Source organism: Mastigoproctus giganteus, chromosome 10, assembly GCF_048544385.1.
Source record: "Mastigoproctus giganteus isolate SK-2022 chromosome 10, ASM4854438v1, whole genome shotgun sequence".
In the NCBI taxonomy this organism is placed as follows: Eukaryota; Metazoa; Arthropoda; class Arachnida; order Uropygi; family Thelyphonidae; genus Mastigoproctus; species Mastigoproctus giganteus.
Window position 1 is genome coordinate 54246013 of NC_143584.1, and position 16072 is coordinate 54262084.

The window sequence follows — 16072 nt, forward strand, 5'->3', positions numbered from 1 at the left end:
CAACATTATTTTGTGAAATGCCTTGTCTTTTCTTTCTTGTTGCCTTTCTTTTCAAAACAGATGTTTAAACTTTCCTAAAGACTACTTAAGAAGGGGGATACAATTTCAGAAGCTGAATTTTTTATTGAAGATAGAAGTTGTTGATATATTTGATGAAAGAACCTCAGTGATTTATTACAGAGTTTTGAAATATATATGCAAGTCATAATAAATGGAGGATCTGATGGTACACACACACACAGATATATATATATATATATATATATATATATTTCAATGATTGAATGATGAACAAAAGTATCCTCTTTTCAGTAGTGATGAATATGATGAGTTAAAAGTGGAATACTACAAGATTAGGAATCCCTCTAGATTTTTAGAGAAAAAAAGTTTTGATGAAAAAGTCATTCATGGACTTGCACTATCAGCTACTGGCAGTATTTAACAAGATCAGAGAAGTATATAATCTTACACAGATGTGAGCTGATTGACTGCTTTCAGTTCTCAGAAGAAAATTACAGCCTTTAAATAAGAGCTGTCCACTGTCAACTTTATGACTATTTATTCAAATAGCCACATTCTGGGATAAAAAGTTTCATACAGGTGATACAAATTCCACACTAGCACACATCAAAAAATCTGTCTTATTTAGTACACTAAAACTTCACATAACACAGCTGAAAAAAGTCTATTCCATCGGCTTGGAACACCATATGCTTTCACATAAACATATCTTCCTTCCAAAACACTAGGACATTCAAAATGCAAGTCATGTCTAAAAAGTGCATTGTTTAGTCGTGAAATGGAAGCACACTTCTTGCCACTGGTCATGTTCTCTAGACGTGGCTTGTCATCTACATAAACAGTTAATTTCTCTAGATTATACAGATAATCTCGATACATGTTGGCTCGATCTAGAATGAAAAATCGATATATCAATTAGGATAACATAAAGCTAAAAAATGTAATTTATAATACAAGTCAAAATTTTTTAAGAAATTATATAAAGTAATCATCCAATGAGATATGCTTACATTTGGACACTAATTTTCTATTGTTAAATCCAAGAATAATAATATTTGATAATGAAAAAAAAAAAAAGCATATTTGATAATGAATGAAATGTATATGAAACTGTCTGTTGTTATTTCTGAAGTAATTTCCTGTTTCCCAGAGAAAACTGCCAGTTTTTAATTTTATTATAGCAGCGTCTCAATATTGATTTTTAAATCCTTTAAATAGAGTTCTTCAGGTCAGCCATCAAACCATGCTTCCACAGCTGCTTTTAGCTCTTCATCTTTAAAAATAATCACGTGAGAGGGCATAAATTCAAATTGAGGAAAGACAGATATAGGATAGACGTGCGGAAATTTGCCTTTAGCCAGCGGGTGGTTGGTTGGTGGAACAGACTTCCATCCCTTGTCATGGAAGTTGATAGCCTAAATAAGTTTAAGCTCAGCTGGACAGGTATTTTGAACGAACAGAGGGGTAAAGTGGAAGTGGAAGTGGTTTTTTTTTTTTTTTTTTTTTTTTTTGACTGATGCTGCATAAGCTTGCTTTCTTGCATCAAATGCCTCTACTAATGCTAATGCTAATGAGTTCCATGAAGATGATACTTGAGTCTTCTGAACAAATAACAGTCACTTGGGGCAGATCTAAGCTGTAATTGGGGCTGAGGTGGTTAATTATTCAAATCTAAATTTCATGAATTTTAACCTATGCAAGCCAGGCTTTGTGCATAGATGCACTGTCATGGAAAAGCAAAACCCAATGATCAAACTTTCCTCATCTTTTTTATTTTTCCCCAAACTGCAGCTTTTAACTTTAGCATAAAGCTGGCATAATATTCCCCTGTTATTGTGGTTCTGGGTAACAAAAATCCTTTTGTGTCCTAAAAAACTGAGGCCAATGCTTTTCCAGCTGAAAGTTGGGTTTAAACCTTTTACAGGAATAGAGATCCCTTGCACTTCACTGCATGCTTTCAGGATCATAAAAATGTAGCTAAGTTTCATCACCAGTCATCAAATGGGATAAAAATCTATCTGTATATTAGCAAGGGTTAATTTTAAATTCCCTGTTGATGACTCTACCCTCTGATATTGCAAATGGAAAGATTTCTGGGAACCCATCTTGTACAAAATTTGGATATTCCCAAATGCTCATGTATTATTGTTAAAATGCTCCCATGGGAAATGTTTTCAAGTTCACCCATTTTAATTATTCTGTTTTCTAAAATTTTTTTGTTGAACAATGGCAAGTGTTTCAGAAATAACTTCTTCAGGTGGCCAACTAGACCGTAGATCATCTTCAACTCCCATCCTCTTTTGAACTCTTCCAATGGAAGCATAACTGGATGATACTTCCCCAAACACCATAGTCATACTTTCATAGCTTTCTTTAGCATTGCTGCCCTCTTTGGTCAAAAATTTGATTACTGAATGAATCTCAATTTGCAGGATATTCATTCTTCTTCTTCCACCTACAAACATAAAAAAATAAATTTTAGAAACTGCATAAGACACTGACATACAATTTTTTCATGTTATTTTTTAAGACATTAAGCTATCAAAATAGCCTATTCTATAATTTATTAAAATATTTTATATGCCTTGTTCCCAGAACTTTTTGACCAACCCTTGATACATCTCATCACTGGGCTGTTCAGGTCTTCATAGTGCCTATCTAACTACTGAGGAGTGCCCAATGAAGCTTGAAACTATAGTTTGGATAGTGAAACACAATTTTAAATAAATAGCGATATACTTCTCTATTGGAAAAGTGATTTTATTTAGAGTAGCGTAATCCCAAGGCAATTCATGGTGATGGCAAACTAGATTTTCCTTTACAAATCTAGTTTGTTCATTGTTAGACATCAGATTATATGTATTTGTATATGTGCATTATGTGCAGATTATATATGCAAAGGTATATGTGCAACGGTATATGTGCATATTGTGGCCATTTTAATAATTAGTGTATATAAAATAAAAATGCATAATAGCACAAACGTTACTAGCAATATTTCAGTTGCTTTTATTGTTAATTTAATCAGTTTTCAGGCATTAAATTCAGAAATATGATTTGAATCATTGAAAAGACAATATTACAATAAAATTAGTGTCAGGAAAAATTTCAGTTAGTAAAAGAAAACATGTCAATGGTGTTTCACTTTAATTCTCATACCCTCAATGATGTTGGATGAGACAATATTTTTAATGTGTAACTAACATATCAGTTCAATTTTGCTACAAAAAAATTTTACAAAATAGGCAGTTTGAGCTTTCATTCAAAATGACAAAAATCAAACTTCCTGCTAAATTTATGGAAATTAATCACCAATCACAGAAAAAAAATTCACTACCAATGACAGTTTTGTCTTTGTGTTATTTGTGAAAAGAATGTTCCATGCAGAAAAAAAAAATTCGAGATGGACCAACATGTGAAAACAACACTGCAATTGTGGGCAAAAAAAAAATATAAAGCAAGGAAATACTAACAGATCGGTCACTTTTAACCAAGCCTGTGTGCTTCAAGAGAAAAGGAGAGCAAAGGGACTTTTTTTAGAGGATCTCTGTCTCGCCTTGATAAGCAGCAATATCCCTTTCAGTAAGTTAAGCAATCCAGATATCAAATAATTTTTTTTTAAAAATATCATATAAATCAAAAAATTCACACAAATCTGCATTAAGGAAGAATTACCTTTGATATTGATGATGATAATATTGAAATTCATGAAGGTACTGGAGAAAATTGAACTGAATATCCACCAATGAAATGGCAAATGCTTGTGGCCATAGTGCATACATTTGGTTTTTGAGACATTAGATGGAGGGCCTTCTCACCTGAAGTTGCTTGCTTGTATGGTTCTTGAAAATGTAAATTACTCTGCAATTGCAAGAGCTGTGAATGATCCTTTTGTAGTAGTTATTATGGCCAGACCAAGATTAAACTCATGGCAAAAAAAAAGTCTGCATTTTTGTCAGTGATGCTTCTCCACATATGACAAAAGCAGCCTTTTCATTACAAGTTTTCTATCCAAACCAAATCCACATTATTTACTTTACCCTTGGCTAATCCATGCTTGCAGAAAAAATTCAGGGTAGTGTTTGCTAAGTTAATAAAATTATTTCTTGTGTAAAAAAGATTTTTATAAAATACTTTACATGCATAGCTGTTCACAGGTACAGTATATGTGAACTGGTCTTTCCCTTCTACAAGAGCCTATTTTGACAATGTGAGGAACAGTTATGTGCAGCATTGATTTATGTCAAAAAACTGCTTCTACAAAAACAAAACAGTTGTCAGTGCTTCAGATACCACAAATGATGCAACTATTGATGTTGCTGAGCCAATTCCTGACAATTATTTGGTTAGAAAACATTTTCAGTTCATCAAGACTCATTTTTCTTGGTCACCTAATTCTATAATTGAACTTCAAGCATGAGGACTTTCTCTAAGCAATGAAATTGAAGAGGTAAGGAAAGTTCAGTTAGAAATTCCGGCCATCCTTGAATATGCAGAAGAGAAAATAACAAATAAAATTTATAATGTTAAAAAAAAAAAAAAAAAAAATAGGGATTTCATATTTTAAAGAAATTATGACTTCTTTAATTGAAACAAGCATTTGTTTAATTAAAGCACGTCTTTAATTGAAATCCAATCTTTAGTTGAGTTCTAGTGCAATCATTATGCTCCTGCAAGTGGCTTTAAACTGAAACTCATAAGTCACCCTTGGATACATTTCAAATTTAACTTTCTATAGAAAATGGGGCAAGTATTAAATTATCACCAAATTTTTGCAATGAATATAGAAGCAGAACTACAAATTCTCTGCCCTGCCCTTTAACAATCAAACCAATCTCCTCTTTTAATAAACTTGCTACTCTAGTGCTATCATAACAAGGGCATTATTAAAACTAAGTGCCAGACAGTTTTCTAAAGGAATCAAGCATGCTTTCAGACTGGGCATCAATATACTGCCATTCCGCACAATTCGTAGAAATTGCTACAGATGGCAGTAATATCACTATAACTATTTCACTAAAACATATTTCTGAACAATGCCCATGCACAGTTATCACAGCTGAGGAAGCTCGTGCTCTTTGATAAACGATGTGAATAAGTTCAACATGTGTGACACTATCAGGGCTATTTGAATAGCGTTTGAAAACACTGACAGATCTAAGATGCCAATAAAAAAAAAACATGCTTAATAAATACTGATAATCAGAATAATCTGAGCAGAGCAGAGTATTCCTTTATAACACAAACTGAAAATCTCTGGCTTACACATTAATCCAAAGAAATTAATTACAACTTTACAAAAATCTAAACTAGACAGTGCTATCTTCATTTTGAAATGCCACATTTATTTTTTGCATTTATTCTCTTTCTATGCACTGCACTTACTTATTTGTTTGCAAATATTCAATTCCATCACACTGCATGTCACTTTAAACTTAAAATCATATCTACATACCTTTCAAGATTTTATTAGTCTACATGGAAAATCTTGCATATATGTGTACGCGTGCACACACACACACACACACACACACACACACACGTGTGTGTGTGTGTGCGCACGCGTACACATATATGCAAGATTTTCCATGTAGACTAATAAAATCTTGAAAGGTATGTAGATATGATTTTAAGTTTAAAGTGACATGCAGTGTGATGGAATTGAATATTTGCAAACAAATAATTAGTCTACATGGAAAATCTTGCATATATGTGTAAACACACACACACACACATACACGTGTGTGTGTGTGTGTGTGTGTAATGGGTGGTTATAAAATAAGTTTCCCTATTCGGGAGACCCTAGTGTCAAAATGGTTAGAGATAGCACCATGAAAATCAGTGAGTATGTCATTTAGGGTATGGGGAAGCGATTTGTAGAAGAAAAAAATATTAGTTCAAATTTATGCCACCAGGAGAGAAATGGCACTGTAAACACGAGATGGCATACTTAACTTAGGATTAGATTTTAATATCAGAACTTAGAAATCTACAGATATTGTTCTATGTGTCCTTCACTTGAAATGACATTCTGAAAATGGACTGCATGCGACACAGTTTCGTGTAGCATCTCACTGGGGGGACGTCCACACCATACTGTAATGTATGGACTTTGAAGTGGTCTTTCATGCACAGCAGATGAACGAGAAGTTCCCCATATTTGGCATTTACAGCCCGATGAAGAGTGAAATCTTTATCGGACCTCTCATCAGACCACAAAATCATTCAAGCCCATGTATCGTCAAGTTCCATAAGAGCCAGAAATTGCAGAGCAAAGTCTATTCATTGTTACTGATTGCAAGACTTTAGTTCTTGCACTACGTGAATCTTGTACGGGGAACCAGCATAAAATTATTCGAAGCACTTTACATACAGTAGACCAAGGAAGGTTCAAGTCTCTTGACACACCTCTGGCACTACTGACTGGCAGTGTTTTACATTCCGACCATTGCAACCGTCACTTCATCCACTACCTCCGTTCTGATACATGGTTGTCCCCTGCCTGGAATTACACCTAACTTCTTGGTTGCTTCAAATTTCTTTATTAGTTTTCGAAGCCCCACTGACGTCAAAGGTCCTTTATGCAAACCTTTAAGTTTCCAATATTCATGAAGTGCTGCATTAGCATTACTATTATTCTGGTAGAACAGTTTTACTGAAAGAGCATGTTCCTTTTTTGTAAGAGCTATAATGGTTATTGACAGTGGCATTGGCCTTCTGCCTTTATCTAATAGGATGTCATTTATGTAAGCAGCGTGTCTTGAAATAAATGACAACTTTTTACATATGTGCATAGCCGTTTTCCTCTGGTGGGAGAAATTTTAACTAAATTTTTTTCTTCTACAAATCGCTTCTCCATACCCTAAATGACATACCCACCAATTTTCACAGCACTAACTCTAACCGTTTTGACACTAGGGTCTCCTGAATAGGGAAACTTATTTTATAACCACCACACATATTATATGTATAAACATTATACCATATTTCTTTGGCATCTTACTAAAGAATATTTTATAAAAAATCAAATTTAGGTTTGCATTGGGGGGGGGGAACCTTAGTACATAATAGGTAACATTGTTTCATGTGTTCCATACATTGTATGCAACACGGCCTAGCATACCTGATTACAGTTGCCATCTTTTCAAAATATGTGATCCAAAGATGATTTAGTGGGGGGGGGGGGGGGGGGTAGTTAAAGCAACCCAGAAGGTTTTTCACATAAAATGAACATTATTTAGATTACTTTGTAACTAAAAAATTTATTTGTTAAATTAATGTCACTTATTAAGATAAAAAATACAAAGGCTTTTGTAATAACTGCTTACTTATATAGGTTTGTAATTTACAGTTTAGGACTTTATCAATGCCATAATTTTAAACAGGAGCTGGAAAATGATCAATTGCAAATTTTGTAATTGCAATGCAGTGAAATAAAATTAAAATATAATTTTCTGCAAAACCCCAGTGCTCGATCTTATTAATTTTGCCCAATTAATTTTTTTTAAAGTTTACTTCAAATTTATGCTACTACTTAAATTAATGTCACTTATTAAGATAAAAAATACAAAGGCTTTTGTAATAACTGCTTACTTATATAGGTTTGTAATTTACAGTTTAGGACTTTATCAATGCCATAATTTTAAACAGGAGCTGGAAAATGATCAATTGCAAATTTTGTAATTGCAATGCAGTGAAATAAAATTAAAATATAATTTTCTGCAAAACCCCAGTGCTCGATCTTATTAATTTTGCCCAATTAATTTTTTTTAAAGTTTACTTCAAATTTATGCTACTACTTGCCTAATATGTTTTTTAGAATAAAAACCAAATTTATTTTATTTAAAATAGAGATATAGGTAAAAAAATGAGATAGTTCTATTTTGTGACCTTCTTTATTTCTAAAGCAGCTCTTATAGAGCAAAAGATTCCCGGCCCCTGTTTAAAACATTGTTCCAGACGAAAAGTATTAAATAGGTTTGTAAGCTATGCACATTCTGAATAAGCACATAATAACATACAATAATATCACACTCCTCTCAAAATGGAATTGAATTTTTATTTTTTTCTCTACCATTTCCATGATGTGGCAAAATGATAAGAAAACCCTTATCCCAAACATGTCATGCTTAAACCACAGACTCTAATGCAAATCCAATGAGGTGACAACTTTATTAACTAGAGATGATTAAATTGGCAAACTATTTTCAAAATTCTGAATTAACAAGAAAAGTTTTTATTTTTTGTGAAAGGTGGGAAAAAACTTATTTGGTTTGGTGAGGAGAAGGGGTCAAAAAAAAAAAAAACAAAAAAAAAACAGATTTTGTTATAAAACTGGAGAACTGCCAACTTTGACAACTAACTCAATATCAAAAAATATCATTAATGTACTGTGGAGAACTGTTATCCATACCTTTGTACTTACCCTGCCCCTTTCCTTGCCATGTGACAATAACAACACCTCTAACAAGCTGACGGAGGCGCAAGTCAACCATCCAAACAGGAGTGTCAATATAGTAGTTATCAAGAATTGCACAACGATGTAGATGTGTATCCATATCTCCATCCACTGCATATGAAGAATGCCCGTACTTCCAGCCAATCCATGAATGTCTCTTATCATTCACCCAAGTTTCTCGATTATAAGCCAAGTTTTCCACTATGAAATTAGTTCTGAATTAATCATATTTTGATCTGTTCATAACTGTATGAGTTCATAAATATTCACATTTTACCAATAACATAACAACAAATAGGGTGAGCATTTTATAAGATAACACCAGATCCATTTAACTACAAGTTGTTAATTAGTTAACATCATAGAAATGAAAGCAAGAGTGCCACAAACTAATAAGATATTGCATAATATAACATTTATACATTTCATCAAATTAGCTTTAGAACCAGGTTATTTTAAGTTCAAAGATAAAATATATCTGCGTAATGTGCAGAGATAATGGATCAATAATGATCAGCATAATAATCAGTGACCTGTTATCTGATTATCACAGATCTATTCATGGAGAATTTTGAGAGGCAGCCAACTGGTGGACCATTTTAAGGCTTTCCCTATGGGTTCATTCTGTGGATGATGCTTTACATAATTTGGGGTAAGGTCCACTTCATCAAAAGTGGACCTAATTTTGATGAAGTCTGATTGGTCTGTGACAGCCAAATACTCTATTTGCAACTTCACAATGGTGGGACTGTAGTAACCTGGGTATTGCCCCCATGTGCAAGTCCCGAAATATGGCACTTAGCACACTGTGAGAGACCACCCAGGTGTGAACCAATGTAAACAAGGGTCAAGGTGTGGCGCACATACCACATGGAGGAATGCCACCCCTCTGTGTTACCAGACAATACTAGGTGGTAGATGACTCTCATCAGCCAGTGCAATACCACCACTTTGCTTATTGGAGGCTTGAAGTGGTGGAACCCATGTTTAGCCTCCAGAGCAAAACTCTGACAAACCTTCCCCCTCTCTTCCATCATGCAGTATGATTGGCGTCTTTCAAAGTTACGATAGATATCATGGCAAGATCCAATCTTCCTTACATTATTTATTATTATTATAATTAGCCATATGGTGCAAGGAAGCCTGGGGCTTTTGCACCAACCAAAAAAAAAAATTTCTGAGTTACCCCTGAGAGAGAGAGAGAGAGAGAGAGAGAGAGAGAGAGTCAGAAATAGAAAGGAATCACCAAGAAAGAGTAGAATGATGATATCCAATTCAGGACCCTGGGTGTGCCAAGCCCATACTCACCAGATGTTAGCCCCTTTGAGGGTACAGCACTAAAATGGTATTCACAGGCCAGCCGCCAGTTAGTACACTGTACTTAACCTATTGGTAACTCTCTAGGAGACTTCCAGATCAGCTATTGTATAATCATGCTATTATACAGTAGAATAGTGTGTGCGCGGGGGAGGGCATTGTCAAAGATATGATATGTCAAGGAGCTGGGTATATTCTTACCACGTGTACACCATATCCAAAAATTTCATTACTTCAACCCTCCACCTTTTCTTACTGCTGAATACACCATGAATTGTCAAACTAATAGAGCAAACTTATCTGCAAAAACATCTAAACCGCCCAAACACTTCCTCTTTCATTTCACAAATATATGTGGTCTCAGTTCTAATCTCAAAGGTGCCCATTTCCACTTACAGTCTGCCAAACCCCATGTACTTTTCCTGACAGAATCTCAGTTATCAGTTTATTCAACCACTGTTCATCTCATGTGTCCAAATTATTCACTGTATGGTTCCTTTCATTTCAAAGGTGCAGCTTGTACATATGTCCATTCCGATATTCCCTGTCAGAGACTTAGTAATTTGGAATCGACTCTTTTCGATCTTCTCTGGCTTAAAATCTCTCTACCACATTCCGTCAAATTCATCTGTTGCCTCTGTCGCTCGCTCTCCCAACTCCACTAATCACTTGAAACTCTGTCTTCCTCTCTTTGTAATTCAACTTTCTCCAGTTCTACTTCCAAGAGTAAGGTAATTTTCCTTGGAGATTTTAATGTTTACAATTCCAGCTGGCTTCTGTCTTCTAGTCACACAGACCCAGCTGGTCGAGATGTTAAGGCATCTGCAATTAATAATAACCTCAGACAGATTGTTCATTTGCCTAGCAGAATACCAGAGAATCCTAACCACACAGCAAACACGATTGATCTTTTTTCTCACAAACAACCCTTCTAAGTTGAGGTGAGTGGTCCTCTAGGTACTTTAGATCACAACTCGGTGATGGTCTCTTCTCCAATGGAGCCTTTTTCTTGTGGTCATTCCCAACTTCGTGTTGTTTGCATTACAAGAATATAAAATGGGATGATCTGCAAGATTTATTTTCTTCTTTTCCTTGGTTGGATTATTGTATCAGATCTTCAGCATTTTCTCAAATTGCATCAGTGAAATTATTCTCGTAGGCATGGAATCCTTTATTTCACACTCCACCTTATGATCTTGTCCATTATATAAATGTTGGTTTTCTAGTAAATGTGCTCAGGCTGTTCAAGGGAAGAATGTTGCACATTGTAATTGGCTTGTATCCAAATCTCCAGGTTCATTTTCTGCCTACGTCTAAGCTCGCAACGATTGTAAAGCAGCTATTAATCAGTCCAAACTAGATTTCGAACAGGCTAAGAGTAGAAAACTTGATTCTTGTCCAAATGATAGTCGAGCATTCTGGTCTCTTGCCAAAGCTATTGGCCACAACTTTTGCCCATCTCTGTTCCTACCTCTGTCAAAACCAGATGGTTCTATTGCCACTTCAGCAAAGGATAAAGCTGCCCTGCTGGCATCCTATTTTTCGTCCAACTTGTATATTAATGAGCTTGTTAAATCACCTCACAACATTCCTAGTACGCTCCTTTCAATGCCCTGTGTGGTCTTTTGTCAAAAGGATGTTAGAAGGATTTTGACGTTGTTTTTCCTTCTGCTTGGAAATTTGTTCGTATCCAGCCAGTTCCTAAAAAGGGTGACGAATCACTCCCATCCAATTATCGTCATATTGAAATTACTTCTACTCGTTCTAAAGTAATGAAGAAATCAATTAACCGCAAACTCTTAAACTATCTAGAAATCTTCCATCTGATCAATGACTGCCAGTATGGATTCCATCAGTGTCAAGCCACTGGCGATATTTTGGCTTATGTTACCCATCTGTGGACAAATTCAATGGAAAAGTTTGGCAAAACTCAAGCAGTTGCTCTTGACATTTCAAAGACTTTTGATCATGTTTGGCATAAAAGTCTTCTAAATAAGCTTTCATCTTATGGTTTGCCAACTGTTTTTTCTGACTGAGTTGTTGTTGTTGAGTTTAACGACACATAGGCTGCTGGGGCCATATTGTGTCTTTCTAATGATGAATATGAAACAATAACTATATTTTATGGTATATTCCTATCCGATTTAAGAAAGTAAATAGTTCCTTTTTATTAGGATCATCTCCCAAGATCTGCATTAAATTTACTGATGACTGTGTATTAGAAATTGACTTAAAGATGTCTAAGCGGATGGTTTGAAAGTGGGGACAGTCCACTAGCAAATGGCGAATGGTCAGTTGAACTTGGCATGATGTGCATTGGGGAGCACTGTCATTATTTAATAGATACAGGTGAGTGAGGTGAGTATGCCCAATCCGTAGCCTTCCTAAAATTGTTTCTTCTCGTTTATTTTTTTTCGAAACTGGAGAGCCACAGCTTTTGTTCTGGTTTTATTTGGTATAGTTTGTTTCCTGGATAACCTCTCCAGATCAGTGACCATCTATTGTAACATGCTTTACAAATGACATGTTTGAAATCGGAATACGGAACTTTACAATTCTGTAAAATATTGGTATCTGGTTGTTTGGCTGCAAGATCTGCTCTTTCATTTCCTGCTATACCAGAATGCCCTGGTATCCAGCAGAATGTCACAGTTTGGTTTGACTCATTGCACACAAGTAATTTTGGAATGGATTTGTTTGAAAACAGGGTGAGAGGAGGTGGTATTACTATTTATGGCTGAGACAGTACTGAGCGAGTCAGTGTATATTAAGGCAGAAGAAATCAGAAGTTGAGTAATGTGATCTAGGGCCAAGTTAATAGCATAAAGCTCTGCAGTGAAGATACTGCATTCTACAGGTAATGAGATAGAAGTAGTGAATGAAGGGAAGATTGCCGCAGCACCTACTTGGGTCTCAGTTTTTGATCCATCTCTAAAGATCTTACAGGCCTGTGAATTAGAAGCAGAATGAGTTTCATGTAACTGTGCGATATTGAAGGGAGACAAGGTGTTCTTTCCCCACTGTTGGAAATAGTCATCGTAAACTGCAGGGATATTTGTCCACGGTGGATCAGGCGGTGTTATGTCCTGATATATATTGCCGATTTCAATATTCCACGTTTGAGTTAGTTCTTTAAGTCTAAGTGCAGCAGGTTTGTCTTCATTTGGTTTACTTTTGAAGAATGACTCCCATTCAGTATTGTACAGACATCTCCAATTCGGGTGAGAGGGAAGACTGCGGATTTTTGCGGCATACATCAAAAGCAATGTTTTCCTCCGAAGATGTAAAGGAGGTCCGTGGGCTTCAATGTAAAGGCTCTGAACTGGGGAGGTTCTGAAAGCCCCTAGAGAAACTCTCAGAGCACTGTGCTGGATCGTGTTCAATCACTCTAAAATAGTTTTCCTAGCAGAGTCATACACTGGGGAGCCATAGTCTAAACGGGACCTGATGATAGCTCAATAGAGATGGATCAGGGTTTGTCAATCAACGCCCCATGACATAGATGACACACACCGGAGAATATTCAATTTCTTCAAGCAGATGGTCCGAAGGTAGGTCACATGTGCTTGAAAGTTTAATTTCCTATCTATCACCAGGCCAAGAAAACGGACAGTGTGAGTAAGAGGTATTGGCATGTTATTGATCTTTAGCTCAGGATCAGGATGAAGTGATCGTAGTTTGCAGAAGTGAGTAGTGGTGGATTTCTGTTCAGCAAAACGATATCCATTGCATAAGGTCCAGGTTTCTATTTTGAATAGAGCAATTTGCAACTGTCTTTCGATAGTATTCATACTTTGTGATTGGCAGGATATAGTGAGGTCATCTGGATACATATAAATTTGAATGGTTTTTGGAAGATCTTCCAATATTTTGTTCACTCGAATCGCAAATAGGGTAGCACTCTGTATTGAACCCTGCCGGACACCCTCTTCTTGAATGTGAGATATTGACAGCACGTTTTGATATCGGACTTGAAAGGTGCGTAATTTTAAAAAGTTCTGGATGATTTGAGGAAGATAGCCTCTCAGCCCCAACTGATGCATATCTTTAATAATGCCATGATGCCAGGTAGTATCGAATGCTTTGTGAATATCTAGGTTGACCATCACTAGGTGCTGTTTCATGACGAAGGCATTTCGTATGTTGCATTCAAGTTTTACAAGTAAATCTAGGGTGGATCTGTTTTTACGGAAGCCATTGGTGATCAGAGAAAAGATTCTGGGAATATAGAAACCAGGTGAGCCTCTTATGTACCATCCTTTCAAAGATTTTGCCTATACAGCTTGTTAGTGATATCGTTCTGTAGTTCTGGACCAGAGTGGGATCTTTGCCTGGTTTTGGAATAGCACAGATATAGAAATGCCGCCAGGACAGAGGATAAGTATTTTCTGAAAAGATACGGTTATAGAATAGTAATAATATGCCAAGGTCAGATTCACATAGATGCTGCAACATACTGTAGTGGATACCGTCTGGACCTGCTGCACCATTTGACGATTTGCTTAAGCATTCCTTCAGCTCGACTAAAGTAAAAGGTTGATTATAAGGAAGTGAGAGTCTAGTTTAAAAATTCAATTTTTGACGTTCTTCATTAGTTTTAATGCGTTGAAAGGATGTCACATAAGAGAATGAGGAGGAAATGTTATAAAAAGACTCTGATAGCGCATTTGCAGTATCAATTAGGGGAAGATAATTCCTGCCCATTCCATTGTATTATTAGTGATTGCAACGGTAGATATTTCCCATTGAGTGCTCGTATTTTTTTCCAAATAATTCGAGTGTCAGTATTTTTGTTAATGGATGAGGCGAAGTTAGTCCAGGATTCATGTTTTGCTTTTTTTCTAATTTGTCTCGCTTTAGCTCTGAGTTTTTTGTAAACAATTAGGTTGGCGGTAGTTGGGAATTTACGAAAGTGGTTCCAAGCTCGGTTTTTATCACGCTTTGCTTTTGAGCATTCTTCATTCCACCACTGATTTTGGTGTACACTCTTGTGCAGGTTAGATTTTGGAATGGAAATTTCTGCTGCAGATAATACGTGGCTGGTAATGTGGTCAGTTACGTTATCAAGATTTTGTTGCTGTACATATTGCTTTTCAAGTATAACACAACTGGAATAGGTTTTCCAGTCTGCTTTTTGGAAGTTCCAAGAAGTACGGCCTTTAGAGTATGACATGACCTGTGTTTGAATTGAACTGATGATAGGGAAATGGTCACTGTGGAATGGATCATTTAGCACTAACCATTCCATGCTTGGAAAAAGAGATGCTGAACAGATGGATAGGTCTATGGCGGATGTAGTACCAGCAGGTAGTTGAACATGAGTTGGAGAGCCAGAATTTAAAAGAGTCAGGTTATGGTTATCCAGGAATGTTTTGATTAGTTTGCCTCTACCATCCATGGTGGACGATCCCCACAATGGATGGTGACCATTGAAATCACCAAGTAAACAGATGGGAGGTGGAAGTTGTGTAATAAGACTGTCCAGTTCAGTCTGGGAGCAAGGATAATTCGGTGATATATAGATGGATGCAAGTGATAACGATATTCCCATTGCTATCCAGACTGCTACAACTTCTAAGGAGGTTTTTATAATAACATACACGTATAAGTTATAAATCCAGTTTAATGTAAGAATACAAATATATACTAACAGTAGCTTTCGAGACGCGTGTCTCTTCATCAACTGAAATTTAAAAATACAAAAATATACAACAAATAAGTGCTGAGTGAGGCATGTTAATCATGCGTCGTTGTTGCACGGACGTGCACTGTTTTCTACTTCACTGATCATCTAGCATTAAAACTGTTGTCTCTAGGATGGGGTGTAGACGTATGCCTTTGGATTGTTTACTATGTTGAGTGACTCTAGCCATAGGCAGTGGCGAAAGTGTCGTGAGTGTTCTACTATTTCAAAGTGGCGTTTGGGGTCAAGATTGTGTGGTTGGTGGCCCAAAAATGTTTCGCAACCGCGGACTGGACAGTTTCGGCTGTCCAGTCCGCGGTCGCGGAACATTTTTTAGAAACATCAAGGCATCTCCAAGATCGCCTTACGGAACACGACAGAGCAATCCGGCTTGCCAAAACTGACCAGTCCGTGGTTGCGAAACATTTTTGGGCCACCAACCACAATCTTGACCCCAAATGTTTGATAAAGCGTCTGAAATTATATGCTCTACATACATTAAATACGTTCTTTTTCTTTTTTTTTATTTATTTATTTATTGTATGTATTTATTTTGTAACATATTTTTTAGCAGGTGCAAACCCCAGCACCTA

The 16072-nt window shown here is 36.1% G+C and overlaps 1 protein-coding gene across 1 annotated transcript in view; it reads right to left on the bottom strand.

Moving 5' to 3' along the window:
* Positions 1–645: 645 nt before the first annotated feature.
* The window catches only part of LOC150079035 (lactadherin-like), a 300762-nt gene continuing 285335 nt past the window's right edge, over positions 646–16072 (bottom strand). The window contains exons 10-11 of the mRNA XM_090383407.1: positions 8447–8680; positions 646–911 (exon numbers count right to left, since the gene is read on the bottom strand). Of these exons, the coding sequence (XP_090239533.1) occupies positions 646–911; positions 8447–8680 (500 nt within the window). The remainder of the gene's footprint in view (positions 912–8446; positions 8681–16072) is intronic.